The sequence below is a fragment of the Peromyscus maniculatus genome, chromosome 13 (assembly GCF_049852395.1).
Source record: "Peromyscus maniculatus bairdii isolate BWxNUB_F1_BW_parent chromosome 13, HU_Pman_BW_mat_3.1, whole genome shotgun sequence".
Classification (NCBI taxonomy): Eukaryota; Metazoa; Chordata; class Mammalia; order Rodentia; family Cricetidae; genus Peromyscus; species Peromyscus maniculatus.
In genome coordinates this window covers 35,333,796-35,353,818 of record NC_134864.1, presented here as the reverse complement: position 1 = coordinate 35,353,818, position 20,023 = coordinate 35,333,796, and the positions used below count along the sequence as shown (strand labels likewise).

Genomic DNA, 20,023 nt, shown 5'->3' with positions numbered 1-20,023 from the left:
AGAGTTTTCCTGCCTTGCCCACAGTCAGGACAAATCTTTGTCACCCGCCTATACTTCCCGCCTAGTCACTGGCCAGTCAGTGTTTTATTTATTGACCAATCAGAGCAACTTGACATACAGACCATCCCCCAGCACAGCCAAGTGCAGACCATCTCAGACACCTGCACTCAGGCCCGTGGTCCTAATCATCCTCTATGCGGACCTGCTGGGTAAAGCCACGAGGAACCCGAGAACGGGCTCTCACAGGACATACAGAACATCCCACAGCAGCGTTCTGTTTTAGTTTTGATCACTTCATCATGAAGCAACCAACCTTTGACTTTCACGCTGTACTCATTGATATTTACTGTCCCAGGGCCCGATAGGGATGGTAGAGTATTTATGCTATCAGCAGAAGAGAAAAATTCTTGAACAATAGAGTAAAACCCAGTCTCTTGAAGTTTTAAGATTGTATCATGCTTTGGAAATGTAATTATGTCTCAAGATAAGAGACCAATAGAAAGCCTCTTGACGAAAAGTAAACAATGCTGATAATACGCTGTGAGAATAAAGACATTGCTTTGATATTTTCATGAACCTGCCATGTGTCTTTAAAGATATTCAAGCTGATGAGTGAAAAGAACTTACTTGACACTCACAGACCATTTGTCAGAAATATCTGTCTCTCTATTTCTCATCCCCTCTCTGTTACACACACACACACACACACACACACCCATCTTGATCACTGTGAATGCTTTACTTTTTCATGTCATTAATATATAAGATATATATTTAAGTGTCTCCCAAAAGACACTGAAGGAGACATAGAGTTGAAAGGACTTTTGGAGGAGGCAAGTAGAAGGGCTCAAGGAGATTCATGACAACGTTGGTGTTATATTTAAGAATCTGGATATAAAGGGGCTGCCAAGATGGCTCCAGTGTAGAAGGGTGCTTCCTGCTAAACACTGTGACCTAAACTTAATCCCTGGAATGCAAATGGTAGAAGGGGAGAAACAACTCCACAAGTTGTCCTCTGATCTCCACACAAGTGCTGTGGCATACACAAGGTGACACACACACAAGTGCATAAATAAAAAACAGTTTCCTTAAAAAAAACCTAGGGTTAGAAGATGGACCAAGTGATATTTCAGGTAAGAGGAATAAAATGAACAAGCAAAAGCCAAGAACGATGACATACACCCACCAGGCAGAAGAGGGAAGGATGTCTAACTTGTTGTATTTAAAAGGAGTCTGAACAAGAAGGCTCTCAGAAGGCACCGGAAGAGACTTCACCAGCAATCTCTAAAAGAAGGATCAAGCAATAGGGGTCCCAAGCTAGGCCAGCATGTAAACTGAAGTGGGCAGGTAGGGCGCTGAGAATGCAGGAAACAGCACTGTTGGTCCCTCGACTCCACATTCTGGAAATCCCTGTATCACCAGTCCTTGCAATTTTCCAAACATTGTAAAAATTACATCTAATCATATCAAATTTTTATGTGAAACAACACAGTCTTTACATAATGAGGAACAAAATTATATGCAGGCTCAGAGTGTCCCTGGGACTCAAATTCTTATCTCAATAAAACGTCTGCAGTATGCAAATGACATCATCACCCTGGTTCTTGCTGATAGAGCTGATGCCTGTATCTTAGGAGCTGTCTTGGCTTCTGCATTGCTGCTGCTGAAATCCCTGACAGGAACAACTTGACACAGGAAAGAATTGGACTCCTGGTTGTTTAGGGGGAGCTCCACCTCAACCCCTGGCACCCTGGCATCCTTATACCCAAAGAGTCTGGAATGCTCTGATGGAAGATCCACCTCAACTCCCCTCCTCCATCTCTTTCCCCAAGCCCACCCCTTCAAACCTGCCAAACACAACTCCTCCTCCAGAGAGGCTCAAGTCCACTCAAATAAGTTATTTAAGCTACATCCTTGAAAACAGACACGTGGTTTTCCAGTATCTCATCCTTGTCTCCTCTCTAAGGCAGGGAGGGGCAGAGAATCATCCAGGAATGCTTTACCCATTAAACTGGGGCTTTTCTAATTCGGTCTGATTTGGTTTGATTTGGACTGCCCCGTTGGCATAGAGGCTTATGGGGTGGGGGGGAACAAACCTATCACTGGTTTCAGTCCATCATGGCAGGAAAAGATCGGCAGAGCTTATAAGGGCCCCTGTGGTTGGGCATGTTGTAAACGGTCCTTAGAAGCATGATCTGCCAAGCCAAGAGAACAGGACCGGAACTTAAAACCAGGCAATAAGCTTCGAAGGCCATTCTGTAGGATCCTCCAGCTTGGCCCCATCTCCTCAAGAATCCACAGTATCGGAAACAGTGCCACCAGTTGAGGAACAGGTGTTGAAAACCTAAGGCTGTGAGGGACATTTTATATTCCAACCGTAACTGTAGCTTGTTTCTGCAATCATGAGATAAGTAATTGTGTGGATTCACTGTAAAGGGTCTTACAGTTGTCTACATCCTAAGAATACACTACATCCTAGTCTTGATTCTGCTGGTAACAGCCCAGCATTGGGTCATGAATTGCTAAGGGCAGACTCAGCGTGACAACAAACAGCTGGCATTCAGTGGCTTCAGACAGTAGAAGTCCCCTTCTATGGCTTGAGATAGGTCAATTGGTTGGCTTTTCTGACAACATAGTTTTAAACTTTTGACAAGGCTCTGCTTTCTCTGAATCATGGATTCTTTTCCTTCAAATGTAACAGGGAAAATGGAGAATGAAGGACCACATAGCAATTATATGACTCAGACCTACAATGAGAACATTACTTGGACCCACAGTCCATTGATCATGATTATGCCATAAATAACCTGACCTGCAAAAGAGGTTGGGAAATTAGTTCTCACAGAACACCCAAGAGCACCAGGAAGTGATCTCATAAAGGAACATTCATTTCTGCTTCATTTTTCATGCGGCATTGTTTGCATCCTGCACCGCCTCCTCAGCTTAGAACCAAATGTGACATTTTCAATCATAGTTAGCTAGAAACAAGGTTAAAAGGATGCCATTGCTAAGTGTCCAGAGTAGTCATTGGGCTCTACTTTTTCAGACTGTTACCCAATGCCAGGAAAACCATATTTCTTTCTCAACACGGTGAGAAGTTCTACCCGCAAAACTCACAAACACAAACTTGGCAGTTCACTTCTTGTCCATATTCCAGGAGCAGCTTTTTCTCTACTCCGGCAATGGTGTCAGTCATTTAGAGTGCGCTCAATATACTTGACTCGGATCAGTTAAAAGAATGAAAATCACGCCCTGAAAGCCATTAGCTTGTATTACACACTGAAAAAAGAGGCTCATCAAATACCTTCTTATGGTAATGCCTTTGATCTAAAGGAGGGTTCATTAAACAAATGATTAGCACCATGACCCCATCAAAGCCTGAGCACGAGTGTTCTCATTTTCTTTCCCCTGGTGTCTAGCGAGTAGTCAGTCTGGCTCACCTCAGTCATACTGTCTGTCATCCTCCCATAATCCACCTCTCCAATGAGTAAGTACATGAGTCCTGTCTATAACACTCAGGTCTAACATCAAAGTCCCCAAGCTCTATTGTAAAGCTCTAGCTAAACACAAACAGGTTTCACAGTCTCACTGATCACACATCCCAGCTTATGTGCTATGACTTACCGCTTCCCTTTTAGAGACCGGTCCCAAGAACCATGTGTGTATGCAGAGATAAAAATTCATGCCCTATTTCCTGTTGTTTGAAAGTTCATAAAAATTGAAATTATACTTAGTGGTATTTGGATGGTGTCCTCATGAAAATTCTTAACTTCAGTACTTACATATTCTTGCTTACTGAATTCCCCCCGATTGCCTGCCTTGAGATTTCTATCAGGGTCCAGAACAGATGCTACAAGTGGCTAAGGTTACTAATCTGAGGGATATGGAATGAATCTAAGCACACTGAGTTCTTTAGTCCATTCACTTTATTCTTCTAAGTCAATTCTACCTACCCAATTCTTTTCTGTTCTCACACTTAGCTCCTCTCAGCCCCTCCTGCTCTCAGTCCCTTCTGCTCTTCTCTCATCTCTATCTAATTCTTTCCATCTCCATCCTCATCTTTGTTCTTTCAAATCCATCTTCGCCATGCTGTGAGGGGACCAGTATATATACACAAGCAGTAATTCTTTGGCAAAGCAGATCAAGGCTTGAAGTTTTCACGGTCATAGAGAGAGGTGATAAAGCAATAAATGTCAGCTTCTAATTACAACCCAAAAGGGGGGTGACTAAAGGGGAGTTCTCTGGCAGGGTCAACTAAAGGCTAAGATCTATTAGGGAATCTAGGAATAACACCTGGCTGAGGAGGAATTAAAACTTAATTTGCACAAGAAAGAAGCTTGGCACCTATCACCTGCCTGGCCTTGAAGGCAATCTCCTTAGATCAGTGGGAAGTAACTGCCTTAACTCAGTAACTAGCAAATGGCTAAAACATCATCCCAAGAAAGTGAGCAGTAAATCTCTTAAATTAGGGTCTTGTGTAAAGAACCCGGGGTGAAGGTAAGGAGTTGAGGATTTAACTGTTAGTGGTTCTTTTCTCTATCTGTGGGTGAGATGAGCTAATGTTTATCTATGTGCAGTTTTGTCCTTGGAAAAAGATATCTTTGCTGAAATACTTTTTTTCTGGAGAATGGCCCTGGCCAGATACATGTTAATGAAAAAATAAACGCAGCTGGGGACAGTTATCCAATTAGCTCAAATGTATAGGGAAAATTGTGCCCAAGATTGAGATGCAATCATGAGATTACATATGCACATAATAACATGGAGATGCACCGTAAATGGGAAGAATCATAGCTGTTATTGCACAAGAAGTTTACAACAAGAAACAGCCAATTCATTCAAAAGGCAGCCATTCCATAATGTCTTGAGTGATGGTTTCCTCTAACAGAACCCTTAGTTCTGATAGGTTGACCTTCTGAACTCTAGCTGTCACTGCTGTATACTCCCAGGGTCTTTTGCTACTAGTGGCTCTCAGTACTTGCTCATAATACTTTAAGTCCAGACTACAGAAATAGCGTGTCTTTGTCCAGTTTCTATTGCTATAATAAAACACGGTGACCAAAACCCGCTTGGCGGGGAGCAGCATAACAGCATCTATGCAGAAGTTCAAGGAAGGAACTTTGAAGCAAGAGCTGAAGCAGAGGCCATGGAAGAAGGCTGCTCACTGACTCACTCTTCATGGCTTGCTCAGCCCATGTTCTCAAAGCACCAAAAACCACCTGCCCAGGAGTGGCTCTGCCCTCGGTGGGCTGGGCCTTTCTCTATCAATTAGCAATCAAGAAAGTGCTCTCAGAGCTGGAGAGGTGGCTCAGAGGTTAAGAACACTAGCTGCTCTTCCAGAGGTCCTGAGTTCAATTCCCAGCAACCATGTGGTGGCTCACAACCATCTATAACAAGATCGGGTGCCCTCTTCTGATATGTAGGCATGAATGCTGGCAGAACCCTGTGTACATGATACATAAGTAAATCTTTTTTTAAAAAAAGACAGAAAATGCTCTCATACACTTTACCTACAGGCAATCTGATGGAGGTATTTTCTCAGTTGAGGTTCCTCTTCCCAGATAATTCCAGTTTGTGTTAAGCTGACAAAAGGCCAGCCAGGACACAGATCGAGAAGGCTAGAATAAAACTGTCTCACATGAAGCATCTCATGACATCATCAACTCACCTGATTTTTACTTCATTATTTATTATTGTGTTTAGGTCCATTCTAAGATTTACATTTTCTTCAAACTATGCTTCTGTAATTTTAGTAAATTTTCAATTAATAATTTCAAATTGTTTTCCTTGTTGATATTATTAGTACGTGTGATTACTGCTCCAAATAGAACATGTAGCTGATTTTAGCCATTTTTCTCATTAAGTTACTTTGGCTCATTCATTTCTCTATCATTTTAGCCTTAGCCTTTAATCTTATAATAATTACTCAAAATTTGACTAGACAAAATGCTGAGCATTTTTTCCTCAAAATGCTCATTTCTAATAATGGGAAAATGTAATTTCATTAAGTCAATTCATTATAGAAGATAAATTCTCCCAAAATGTATTTAATCCTGTATAATTAAAACTAATATTTATAGTTTAAGACCTTTATGGGAAGTTCATTTTGTTCAACCAAAATTAATATTTTAAGCATTCAAATTGAAACTGCACTAATTGAAAACTTATCACACCTTCACTTCTCAGTTTATTTGATTCTTTCTTAATGAATGCAAATGATCTAACTTTTGCTTTACTTTTTCTTTTTAAAGAACTTATTTGAGAATTTCATATAGTGTATTTATCATATTCTTCTCCATGTCCCAACACCTCCCAGATCTTTGTCCCTTCCCTACCCACTCAACTACATGTTCTTTCTCTCAGAGAGAGAGAGAGAGAGAGAGAGAGAGAGACTACTAAAAACCATGGAGTCTGATTTTGACCAAAGCATGAGGCCTGCCCTGGCATGTGTTTGATATACCCAGTGTCACTCCATTGAAGTACATGATGGAGTCATAAATGTATCTCAAATTAATTGACTTTTCTTAGTCAAGAGAGATGCTCTCAAAAGGAACGTTTAAACATTATCTGTTCAAGTTCCAAAACACACTAGGAAGCCAAACAGTAAACGAGCACCTAGAACTGAAGTCATAATGGGAAGTGCACATGCCATGGACTGATGACCCATACCCAAGAGGACCCTAAGATTCAGTAAGTGGGTGCATTCATTCAAGGAAAACTTATCCAAAGTCTATCTGGAGCTTGAATTACATACCAATCTAAGTGAATCTAAGGGAGGTGTGGTGTCATATGGCTCTAACCTCAGCAATTGGGTGGCAGGGGCAGGAGGATCACAAGCTAGAGGCTAGCTTGGGTGACACAATGTCCTATGTCAGAAAAAAAATGACAGTAAGTGTGCTGGTTAGGTTTTTTTTTTTTTTTTTTTGGTCTTGTCAACTTGACACAAACTTAAGTCGCCTATATTGAAGACAACATCAGTTGAGAAATTGCCACCATCAGACTGGCCTGTGTATAAATCTGTGTTTTCTTGATCTGTGATTTATGTGGGAGGGCCTAGCCCACCGAGGAGGGTACCACCCTGGGCAGGTGATTCTGGGTGATATAAGCAAGCAAGATGAGGAAGTATTAGGGTGCAAGCCAGTAAGCAGCATTCCTGCGTGGTCTCTGCTTCAGTTCCTGCCTCCAGTTTCCTGCCTTGACTTCCCTTCATGATGGGCTATAAATCAATCATAAGCTGAAATAAAGCCTGTCTTCCCCAAGGTGCTTTTTGTCCTCATGTTTTATCACAGCAATAAAATGCTAACTAAGACAGGGAGGAAGGAAGAAGAAAGGGAGGAAAGGGGGGAGGAAGGAGAGGGGAGAAGGCATTAAGTGGAGGGAAGGAAGAGAGGGAGGGGAAGGAGGGGGAAAGATGTGAGGAGGGAGGAAAGAAGAGTGGGAGAGAGGAGAGGGGAAGGGATGGGGGAGGGGGAGAAAGAAGAGACTTTAATAAAGCCCTAGATGTTATTAGATGTTTGTGGTTTTACCTGTAACAAAACAGATCGCTGCTGTTCAGTATCAGGGCACATTGTCTATGGGCAGTTTTATCAGGTTGTTTTGTAACAAGTCAATAAGAAGGGTTGAAACAAAGTCATGGCCTTCCATCAACCTTTGCTGGAAACTTGTCATTAGCTGGCTTTCCCGTGTGCCCGAACATCTGAATGTATTGTATCAAAAAAGGCAGGGACCGTATGAAAAAATACATTAGCACTTATCAACGTGTTTATTGCTGAAACCTCTGAGAAGTGAAATTCAATGCAGGCCATCAAGTGATACTTTATAGGTCTAATAATACACATGTTGGAAGAATTATCAGTTTTCGAAGCAAAATGCATTTGCTGAAAGCCATCCTATTATCTTAAGAGATTCAGATGAGAAAATTCACTTACTTTATCACAAAAAAAAAGTTTTTACATTTGTTAATGGGAATACTGAAAGACTGATTGCTTCCTTAGCTGCCAGAAAAGAAACCCTGTTATCACACTGTGAGGGAATGCTGAAACTACAGGAAGAGGAAAGAAAGAGATATTCTTCTCCCAGGAGCCTGAGCCTTCTGAGTGTCTACTTATTACTAAATAGCAAGAAATCCTTTTTTTCTTTTTTTTTTTAACTTTTTTTTTGTGGTGTTGTTATGTGTGTGTTCATTTTTTTGTTTGTTTGTTTTTTGAGACAGGGTTTCTCTGTATAGGCCTGCCTGTTCTGTGACTCACTATGTAGACCAGGCTCACCTTGAATTCTAAGCTACATGCCTCTCCCTCCCAAATGCTGAGATTAAAGGCATATGCCACCACCATCTGGTGTAGAAAGAAATTCTAAATGAATATATATGTGTGTGTGTGTGTGTGTGTGTGTGTGTGTGTGTGTGTGTGTGTGTATGACCAAAACCTAGAATTGCAAGAATTAAAAGGTTATTTAAAATATATATATATTACATATATAGTCATGAAAGCATACTCAATTTCATCATTAACATTTTTTTAACATTTTATTTGGAAGTCTTATACAAATTCAGTATTATTTTTCCTTTTACTTGACACTTCTCTTAGAATTTTATAATAATAAAGAAAATATATGTAGTGATTTTTTTCACTAAAGCTCATGTAAGCTGTTCCTCAAATCCTTTGAATTTACCCCAGTATGGCAGATAAATATGATCACTTTCTATGTGTACATTGACAGGAAGAATCCTTGTACAAGCTGGACAGTGTCAAATATGTTATTATCCAGAATATAAGCAGTACATTTAGTGAGGCTCAAAAGATACTTCATCCAAAAACAATGAGAAGGAAACAGAAAACCTCTGAAATTACAAAAAGTTCAGTTTTACAAAATGTTTGAAAAACAAAGATTCTTATCCTATTTTTTTTAAATTAGTGCACAAAACTGAAGAATGCTTAAACAAAGTTGTTAAAAAAATAAACAAACATCAACCAGCCACCATAATCATACTGTTAATTTGAAGATACATTAGCTATTAAAAGCCCAGTTATTAGCTCATTTGCAAACTGAATCATTGCCTTTAGATAAATGGTTATATTGAGGAGTGGGTTCATTTGTCTGACTTTCTTCTGCTCTGGTCTTGCCCCCATCCCTTAAATACACCTGATGAGACAAACCCAAGATGACAAACCATCACATTCTCGAAGGGTCCACCTTTTGAGATCTCCCACAGAATAGAATATCAAGTGCACGACTGTCTCAGGAAAACCGTACGAGTCCTAAGCAATCTGATATGAGTGACATCAGACCTCGACACTGACACTGAAAATGCACACACGGAACTCCAGACACAGGCGCCGAGAACAAATGCTACTACAAGTGAGTTCCTACTTCATGTCTAAGTGCACTCAGGACCCGACTACACAGAACTTCTGCTTTGGGGAGCATGAAGGTGACATGGTCACAAGAATCATGGTCAGCAGAAAAGATTTTCCTGGGAAGCAGGGAGGAAAGAGAAAAGACTCACCTCCCGTAAAGGGTACAATGAAAATGCATGTCCTAAGGAAACCTAATACATTCAGCTTACATTAAAAATATCTAAAGAAGTCTCTCAATCGCAAGGATTAATTAAAACATGAGGTGTAAAATAGTAGTAGAGATCACAATTATTGCTCCAGCTATTCCTTTCTTAGTACTTTGGTAATAATAGGAGATGCTGTGACATTTTATCTCCAGATCTCCTGACACTTGAATAAATATATAGTTTATAGAAAATATAACCTTATTGAAATGTCCCTTATATTCAATTGAAAGTAAAGTTAAAAACCTCCATCTAGCACCTTCTAAGACATCAAAATCACTTATGAAGTTCTATCCCGATTCTGAAGAAAATAAGTTGAATTCAAGACATTAAAATCAGATACATTGTACCTGACCTGAAACTACGGTAGTACTGAACATGTTTTAAAAAATGTCTGCATCATGTATGAAATATGAACTATTAACATAAATTTGAATTCATGTACCTTTTAAAAACATTTAGGAAAGACATTTGTTATATAAAATATACTTTACATTCAAAATTGTATGTTATCACAAAACAGTTTTCAGTCTACAGGTAGATCAAATGGCAACAAAAATTATTATATTGCAACTAATATTTGAAATTGCCTTAAAAATACCATGAGGACTTTCAACACTGAAAGCCAACTATTCAATCTGCAGCAATTATTTGAAGCAACGACAGCCACTGTCTGAGTACCCACAGACAGTATAATACAGACATGCAGCAACCATAAATACATTATGCTAACAACTTTTAAGTTTGGCTAGCTAACACAGAATCCCTTTAAGTTATTTTTGGCATGGTGCCAGAGCTGTGTGGAGACTGGATGCAAAGAGTTGCTTATTTGTAGATTCGCAACACGAAGCACTCAGAATCTTCAAGTAGACTGTCCACTTAAAATGTGGGCTTGTTCATGTATTCTTCCATTGTCTGAAAGAGAACAATGACTTAGAGCAATCTTCCCTTTAAACTGTATGCATTAACAGACTATGATTTGGTTTTCGTTCTGTTGGGGTTTTTGGTTTTTTTGTAATATTGAAAAAAAAATTCAAAAGCATATACAGACATAAGTCTTTGCATTCTACTGAAGGTGACTACAAGTTTGAATATCATTCATCCACATGCCCACATGGCTGTAAATACATCACTTTCAACTGAGAAAAGGCCAAGCTTTGATCAGGAAGTGGATGTTTGAAAAGAGAGATATTAAGTCAACAACTGTAGAGATGCCACTGTTGATTTAAAGCTCACGTGTCAGAAATGGCTATGAGGACCACACGCAGGCACATGTGCTAGAGAAGCCAAGTACACACGTGTAACATATGCACTATTTTCTATACTGTGCAGAATCTCTTCATTAAACCTACAGCCCAGTCAGAAGGGATTTCTGAAAGATGTCTGCCATGCCTTTTGGAAGAGCGTTTCTCCAAAGTCTCCAGACGGTCTTTCAGCTACCAAGTTTGCTACTAAACCCCAGAATTTTAGTTTCCTGTCTCCATCTTTTCTTTTAAGTGTTTGGTAAGACAGGTAGAATTCTGTAGTGGTATTGCAAACCCCCTCCTACTGAACAGATACACATTTGTGAAAAACAATGACCCAGGTTACATCAATAAGAGAGCTCATGGGGGGCGGGGGGAACAAGACATCCTTAGGCAATACTTTAAGTCACTGTGAGTCAGTACCAACTTGCTTAGCAACTGATGTTTAATTATGCACCACAACTCGTGTGCCACCATTCAACATCCCAGGAAAGACTGGAAGTATGGGCCAAAGAGATCAAGGCTAGTAGCCAACAAGACTGTCTAGAGCAGTTCAACCTGGGGGTCGCATATCAGATATCCTGTATATCAGATATTTATACTACAATTCATAACAATAGCAAAATTAAAGTTATAAAGCAGCAGTGGAATAATTTTATGGTTTGGGGGTCACCACCACATGAGGAACTGTATTAAAGAGTCACAGCATTAGGAAGGTTGAGGACCACCGGTCTAGAGGGTACCCATGTCAGAAATCATGGTTTCTAACTGCTTGACCTGTCTCTTTAGAAGTGCAGGGTGCCACTGCTGAAGTGATTTGTGCTTAGTCATCCACACTTCCTCTAAAGCTTGTCAGCCTCCTAACTGAGCACTGGCCCAAAGAGACTAACACCCCAAGACCCCTGCCCTGAATCTCCTCTTGACTATTCCATCCTCATCTTTTTTTTTTTTTTTTTTTTGGTTTTTTGAGACAGGGTTTCTCTGTGTAGCTTTGCGCCTTTCCTGGAACTCACTTGGTAGCCCAGGCTGGCCTCGAACTCACAGAGATCCGCCTGGCTCTGCCTCCCGAGTGCTGGGATTAAAGGCGTGCGCCACCACCGCCCGGCCTCCATCCTCATCTTTTAACTTCACTGGGGTATCAACATTGGCCCACAGCCTATGTGAGTTCTGTAGATGTTTATCCCCACTTAAGAAGATCCAAAACAAATTAAGTCTAAAATTTATTTAGAGTAAGAGATGATGACAGCACATTATCAATATTAAAAAGATGACAAAATAAAATCTAGAATAGCATATTCTATCTGTTGGATACTCTTATATGCACTATGGCTATATAGTCTTTGCCGTTAAAATGTCCTATACTTTTGCAAGTTTGACTAAAATGAATTGACTATATGGACACATTGTCCAACCCTTTCTGCAGCCTTTAAGAAGCAGGAGACGATCAAGGGCATAAAGTGGATGCCTCCCAGCCTCAAAGGTGCACTGGGCTCTGGTTATCTGCCCAAAGATGACTCAGAGGCTGAACTCTGCCCTGCCTGCCCTGTCAAGTCCTGCTGTCACTCCAGGGGCACAAAGCGATGTAAAAATTGATTGTTTTCATGCGCTTGCCACTAAAAAGGCTTGGAACTGACTTAAATAGGTCACAGTCTCAAATCCTTGTCTTCCCTTGCCTTCACAAGAGTCGAGCTAGAGTTGTATCTTGGGACCCTTCTGGAGACTCTCACACCATGGTAGTATGCATTCTGTATCTAATACACAGGCAGCCCCTTTCTACTGCATTGTGGTTTTGGCTTACGCTTTGAAGGTTGAAAGTGGTGGGGTGCACCGAGCAGTTGCTCAGGTACCCTCATGTATGTGTGACATGGCCTATGGCTTGACTCCACTAGACCTTCCCTTCCTGACAGGCTATTGTCTGTGAGGCCCATTCACTAATGGCTGCCCCCATCTGGTCATCTTGAGAATTACAACCTCTACTCTTCAGTCTCCGTGCTTCTAACTATGACATCACTCACATTGCTGTTACTCCCTTCCCATAGAAGTCAACCCCAGCCAATTAGACTTTCTGAATTATCAACATCTAATCTGGATCCATTCAGATTAAGATCTGAGCACCTAGAGCTTTGAGACTATGGGTCTTCTTATTAAATATGTGAAAAATAACTTTTGTTTCTCTCCCCTGTCCCAAGAAACTTTTATTATGTGTCATTGAGGGGAAAGTCGTAAAAGCTATTTCATGATTTTTAGTTATTTTAAAAGAAGACAATGTCATAAAGGCCTTCCTCGGCCTCTAGTAACTACAAATATATATTTAGAGCTGAAGGTCAGGAAATAAAGGGTCAATCCTTCTCTTTTATGCAATTTGAACATTTTTTTCCCCTACACATTCTGTACTTTCTGAAGCACACCAGACATGCAAAGTCATCTTCTCAACAAGCTCTCCCAAATGTTCACTGACTCACTGGAAGGGGTACCAGAGTCCATGAGGACACTAGCGACACACTCTCATTTGGCAGGCTCTGTTCATTCAACAAGTGCCATTTGAGGACAGCCGCAACCTTGCCTGCTCATTGGGGTACAGGGTTTAACCCAGGGCACCTAATGGTACCAGCTGACACTGTCCACTCAGTCACCAGGGACACAAACCAACCAATTAGTGCTTTACTGTGGAAGGGCTCACTTCTTGAAATGCCTGCTTCCAAGATTTAAGTGGAACTAGGAACACAGATTCACTGAAAGCTCTTAAAAGCCTATTTCCCACAGCTGGAGGGACTTCGAAATCACACCGGTGTGTCTTGGCCTCCATTCAGAAAGCTTTAGTTACTGAAGTGCCAAAGACCCTGTGAAAAGTTTGCCTCTCCTTCCAGAAGCTTCCATCTTAAAGACCAAGAGCAGAGTCTTGGAAATGACCCCCACTTCCTACTCCCTGCTTCTCCACCCCAGCATATTTTAATAAACTCTCTTTTATGGAATTTCCAAGCACTGTTTTCTTCAATACCTCATAAGATCCCCTTTTGTGACATTTGGGAAAAGTCAAGTAAGACTCAAAGAAGTTTAATGCATTTCTTTGAGGGGATAACACCTCCAGCAATGAATGCATTGGCTTAACCAGCACATGGAGCTGCTTATGGAAACCCACCCCTGTCTTTCTTCATGTCCACTCACCTGAGGATGGAGTCCCTCCATGGGCAGGAGTAAGTAATCAGCTCAAAGTACTGCCAAGATAGTTGCTGGGAAATCATGCCTAATGTCTTATTAACTTAATCAGTCTCTTATTTCCAAATAGCGGGAAGAATGGCTTTAGTACCAATTTTAAAAAGGTACTTTATAATTCTTGAAATCCTCTTGACTCTTGACCTGCTGTTATGAAAACAGGAAGATGGAAAGACCCACTGAGGCCAGGTGTGGTATACGCCTGTCATCCCAGTACTTGGGAGGTAGAGGCAGGAGAATCATGCGTTTAAAGCCAGCCTGGGTTACATATAGTAAGACGGTCTAAAAAAACAGACAAATACACACACACAGGAGAGTTGGGGTGATAGGGGGAAAGAGAGGGAAGGAAGGAAGACTCACTGACATTCTGGGAGACCTGGGACAGAATCTAAGCACCCAGAAACACGCTTGGTTTAGGACTGGTCAGAGCTGCCTGATTTTAGAAAGGCAAAGGTTGGTGGAACGCAGTGCTCTTTTTCAGGGTCCTTGAAGGGGCTAATGCAGGTTATGTTCCCCTAGTAGGTCTGATTCAAATCTGGGATGCTTCTAAAAAGATATTATATGAAGCAATCACAGGGTCAGGAGCAGTGCCAAGCACAGGCTTCAGGACCCATTTATACCTTGGCACTCCGGCCACGAGTGCTCCGGTTTATTTATGCAAACAAGAGCACACAGACCTAAGGCCTTCCCAAGAGAGGTAGGGAATTTCAATTAAAATGCCATCTTTGATAACATAGCTCTAATATTCCTCGCAAATGAAATAACTATGCACTGCTGTTCTTCCTTCCCAGGGCAGAGCAGATATTTTAATGAAAGTCTTTTTATACATCTCATAAGATTACGGTTGCAAAGAATAGCACCAAGCTTTTGATACCCCTAGGAGGGTATGATATTTTCAAACCCTAAAGCTCAGCCACCCAGGACAAGCAAAGACTCAGGACCAAACCGCAAGGGTCCAAAGCTCTATTTCATGTTTATTAACAATGAAAATGAGCAGGACATTTCACCTCGCGAGTCTCCATTCACTCACTATAAAGCAGGCTAACACCTAGTTAGAACTGCTAAAAGAATTGAGTAAGCTAATGCGTGTAAATTGCTTAAAGTAGAAGCTATGACCAGCACAATGCGTGGGTGCAGTACTCAGAGTGGTAGCTCTATTATAATTAGTGCTGGAATCACCATCATCTCCCCCAGACGTAGAAGACCATACTGACCTCCTGCAACATATCAGAGTCTTCAATGGCCTTGACTGCTGTTTTCTTGGATGTTTCCTGAATTTCTCCACCTATTATAAATTCATCAAGGATAAAATACGCCTTTTCAAAATTAAAGATAATATCCAGCTCACAGACCTGGTAAGGAAAAAAAAAATAAACATCTTGATAAATTTGGAGTAGAATCAGGAAAGCATCTGCCACCATCTCCAGCTTTCCTAACATTGCCATTCAAGTGGCAGCCAAACATAAAACACCACATGGCATTTTAAGGACAGAAAGATGGGAGTAGAAAATCCTAGACCTTTAGTAAGGGAAAACCAAATCCTATTAAAGCAGAGCATGCCCTTAGATAATAGGGTTTATGGAGGTTTGAAAGAGGAATGTCCCTCATAGGCTCAAGTATTTGAACACTTGGTCACTAGCTGATGGTGCCTGGGGAGGTAAGGATCTTTTGGGGGCCCAACCTTGGTAAAGGAAGTAGGTCAGTGGGAACAGGTTTTGAGGGTTTAAAGCCTCATCCCTCTTCCAGTCCACATACTCTGTATATCTGCTTCCTGTGTGTAGTTGAGATGTGACCTCTCAGTTTCTTGGTCCCATGCCCCCCCCCCCCCACCACCACCTGCTAGCACATCTTCCCTACCATTATGGACCCCTCCTCTGGAATTGTAAGCCAAATAAACTCTCCTCAATAAGTTGCTTTTGGTCATCGTATTTCATCACAGCCATCGGAAAGTAACTAATATAATGTTTTACGTTGAAACAGAAAATACGAGACTCAGTGGGGGCGTGACGCTTCTGGGCTCCTGTGTTCACATGCACAAGTGGAAGCTGGGTCCCTGTTTCTTTTTAATTAGGACAGCACCTCAATTCTCCTGCACTCAGGTTTAAAGATCTTGGCTGTTTGGCCAGTGAGTTGCAAATTTTTGAGTATATCAAACTCCCCCCATTAAATTTTCTGAGAACTCTTCCTACAGACTGGGTGCCTGGACCTTCTGAATCCAAACCTGTACTGCTAAGCAGATTCCCACAGGATGCTGATAAGGCCACTAGTTAATGGAAAAGCACATTAACCAGGGTTAAAGATCAACAGAGAGACAGACAGGTCTTAGTATAGAAGTAAAACCAGTAGCAAAGCCATCCCCAAAGTCTAGATAACTCAACCACAGTGTGCTGCTTCTGCTGACTTCCTCAAGGCTCACTCCGAGGCTCACTTTTGCATCCAGACCCTCCCTGCCCAAACAGAAGTTGCTCTCTTTAAGCCATCTAGCTGAGAGTTCCTCATCCTCTCTCAGGCTCACCTAAGTAGCCACTGATACCCTTGTCAATCTGTTTCTTGGAAATTTCTCCTCCCTTGACCCTGGCGATGCCATTGGATGCCTGTGGACCTCATCTAACTCCGACGATTCCTTCTCAGACCTTCTCGATGACTTTGTTTTACTCCTGCCCACTAACTTGTATTTGGTGGGCAAGTACTGATAGATCTGGCAAGAAAGCTCAAGGGATAAAAGCCCCGGAACTCAAGTTCGAGCACCAAGACCTACATGGTGGAAAGAGAGAACCTACAAGCTGTCCTCTGACCTCTATATACATGCCCCAGCAAACATGCAGTCCTCCACCAAAATAAATGAATACATATGATTTCAAGGAGTATTTATGGAGGGTTTGGGGCATATCAGTTTGCAGAACAATTCATGTGTCCACCCCATGTGGCTTTCATGCTGGCCACCCATCTTCTTAAATAATAGCATTCTTCAGCACAGCTCCTCCTCTTTGCAATATACACTGTCTTCCAGACGACATCACTAGCCCTCAGAGTGAGAATTTCTCACTCCTCCACCCATTGGTTCTGCCCTCTTGATGTGGCTACCAGTCCCTACTGATTCTGACATCTAAATACAACCCTTCTCATCCTCCACTGCATAGCTGTTCTAGCCTGCAAATGGTACAGCAAAAAGACCAATCCCCATCCGCCCAATATTATCACCTGCTTACTATACATGTCTGTCTACTGGGCATTCTTAGTTCCATATCACCATGTCCCAAGTTGATCTCAAATATATTCTTTTTTTTAAAAAATGATTTATTTATTTTTTATTTTATGTGCACTGGTGTTCTGCTTGCATGGATGTCTGTGTGAGGGTATCAGGTCTTGGAGTTACAGACAGTTGTTAGCTGCCATGTGGATAATGGAAGTTGAACTTGGGTCCTCTGGAAGAACAGTCAGTGCTCTTAAGCATGATCTCAAACATATTCTTTATTCCTTTAGTCCCTATTTTGCTTAGTAGCTTCTTTCTTATTATTTTAGCTAATTCATGTGAGAGCTCACTTACCACACACACACACACCAACTCATTCTTCTTGTACTGACTAGTTTTATGTTAACTAGACACAGTCATCAGAGAGAAAGGATCCTCAAATGAGAAAATGCCTCCATAAGATTGGGCTGTAGGCAAGCCTATAGGGCATTTTCTTTTTTTTTCTTTTTTTTTTTTTTTTTTTTTTTGGGTTTTTCGAGACAGGGTTTCTCTGTGTAGCTTTGCGCCTTTCCTGGAACTCACTTTGGAGACCAGGCTGGCCTCGAACTCACAGAGATCCACCTGCCTCTGCCTCCCGAGTGCTGGGATTAAAGGCGTGCGCCACCACCGCCCGGCTTGTTTTTTTTTTTTTGTTTTTTTTTTTTTTTTTTGTTTTTGTTTTTTTTTTTCTCGAGACAGGGTTTCTCTGTGTAGCTTTGCGCCTTTCCTGGATCTCGCTCTGTAGACCAGGCTGGCCTCGAACTTACAAAGATCCGCCTGCCTCTGCCTCCCGAGTGCTGGGATTAAAGGCGTGCGCCACCACCGCCCGGCTGCATTTTCTTAATTAGTGATGGATTGGGAAGAACGCAGCCCATTATGGGTGGTGGCATCCTGGGCTCCTCTTCCTGGGTGCTATAAAAAAGCAAGCTGAGCAAGCCATAAGGAACAAGCCAATAAGCAGCACCCCTCCATGACTTCTGCATCAGCTCCTGCCTCCAGGTCCCTGCTCTGCTTGAGTTCCTGTCCTGACTTCCTTTAATGATGAACTGTAATGTGGAAGCATAAGCTGAATAAACTCTTTTTCTCACCAAGTTTCTTTGGTCATGGTGTTTCATCACAGTAATAGTAATCCTAATTAAGACACCTCTTTTTCCCTCAGTCCTGATCCATTGTTGCCTTGGTGGCCAATCCTATTGACTCTATCATCTAAATAGAGTACCAGTCTCCCATCCCTCCACTTCACAGTTACTCTAGTCTGTAACTCCTCCCATTGGGTTTACAGCAATGATCTTTTAGGTAATCTCTTTGCCCATTCAAGACCATGGTCAGTCATATATAGATATGATAGGATGAAAGGGTAGATTAGTGAAACTACTTTTAAAGAGCAACTTGTTTTAAACTGCTATAGCTTTTAGTTTATTGATACAAATTTAAAGTTAATTTTGTTATACTGTATGTATATTTCTACTCTTTTTTAAAGTATTTTGTTTATACAACTCATTTAAGATTGTGGTGTATAGTTGAGAAATACAGATTAATAATTAGTTATCTATGATAATCAAACTTATAGTCATGTTAGTTAAGTTTTATACATAGATATATTTCAGTTAGATAGATAATATTCAAACACTACAAAGACCTACAGAATATGGCATTTAAAATGTTTTAAAAACTTAGACTTTCTGGATAGTGAGACATGTCTGCTCCTGGCAGCACTGATTTACTTCAAAGAGGAAGATAGGCATTGAAGACACTCTATATGGAGTTTATCTTTTCCTGGCAAAAATAGCCATTTGGGCAAGAAACTGCTCTTGCCTGGACTGCTGATAATATGTTATATAAACTGGATATGCAGGACCCATAGGAAGGTGACCACTGAATTTTGCAAGGTGAGATGGTCCTTCAGATTCCTGCTTTGCAGAGGAGACTGCCATATATTCTACAGGACATAGAGAGAAGTGACTGAGAGACTCTAGGCCTATAGGCTGAAGATGGGTACCCCAACATTGCAGAAGAACTTTGGGTAACTGTCCAGGTAGCCAGCTGTCTCTGTCATTCTAGATTTTTGGAAGCTGCATACAATGCTCTTCCTGTTTACTTAGGTAATATTAGATCCTTCTAAGGTCTTTGATGTAGTTGAAGACTAGATAGTTATAATTTTCCTTGGTTATGATAACAGATAAATTAGATAGGAAACTTTAGACTCACAAATATAGGATAGATAGAATACTTTCTTTAATTTTGCCAAATAAAAATAGACTAGATATTGTAACTGTAATTCTTGCTTGATAACTGTTCTATTATATATAATCTTACTATGTTAAAGTTAAAACCTTTTTGATTAGACAGAAAAGGGGAAGTGCTGTGGGATATCATTCTGTATGCTGTGAATATGTGTTGCTCTGACTGGTTGATAAATAAAATGCTGATTGTCCAGTAGCCAGGCAGAAAGTATATGTGGGGTAAGCAGACAAGAAGAATTCTGGGAAGAAGAAGGGCTGAGTCAGGAGTCACCAGCCAGACACAGAGGAAGCAAGATGACAAGGCAGAATTGAGAAAAGGTACCAAGCCATGCGGCTAAACATAAATAAGAATTAAGAGCTAATTTAAGTGTAAGAGCTAGTCAGTAATAAGCCTGAGTTAATGGCCAAGCAATTATAATTAATATAAGCTTCTGAGTGATTTCATAAGTGGGCCATGGGACTGTGGGGGCTTAGTGGGACCAGAGAAACAATTCCGACTACAGTCATACTTTTGCTAAAATGCTATTCTCAT

At 41.1% G+C, this 20,023-nt stretch overlaps 1 protein-coding gene across 7 annotated transcripts in view; it reads right to left on the bottom strand.

Annotated features, from left to right (window-relative positions):
• The window catches only part of Ap1s3 (adaptor related protein complex 1 subunit sigma 3), a 118,555-nt gene that overhangs the window by 36,030 nt on the left and 62,502 nt on the right, over positions 1 to 20,023 (bottom strand). For 2 of the 7 annotated variants that reach the window (XR_001580256.3, XR_013044058.1), the window contains exons 4-6: positions 15,231 to 15,368; positions 13,969 to 14,163; positions 8,506 to 10,474 (exon numbers count right to left, since the gene is read on the bottom strand). Coding sequence is in view for 4 of the 7 variants with exons in the window: in XM_006972117.4 (XP_006972179.1) it covers positions 10,439 to 10,474; positions 15,231 to 15,368 (174 nt within the window). In the remaining 3 variants the exon portion in view is untranslated. Of the gene's footprint in view, positions 1 to 8,505; positions 10,475 to 13,968; positions 14,164 to 15,230; positions 15,369 to 20,023 lie in introns of those variants that run through there. The other 5 variants (XM_006972117.4, XM_076549980.1, XM_076549979.1 and 2 more) reach the window with 3 other exon arrangements.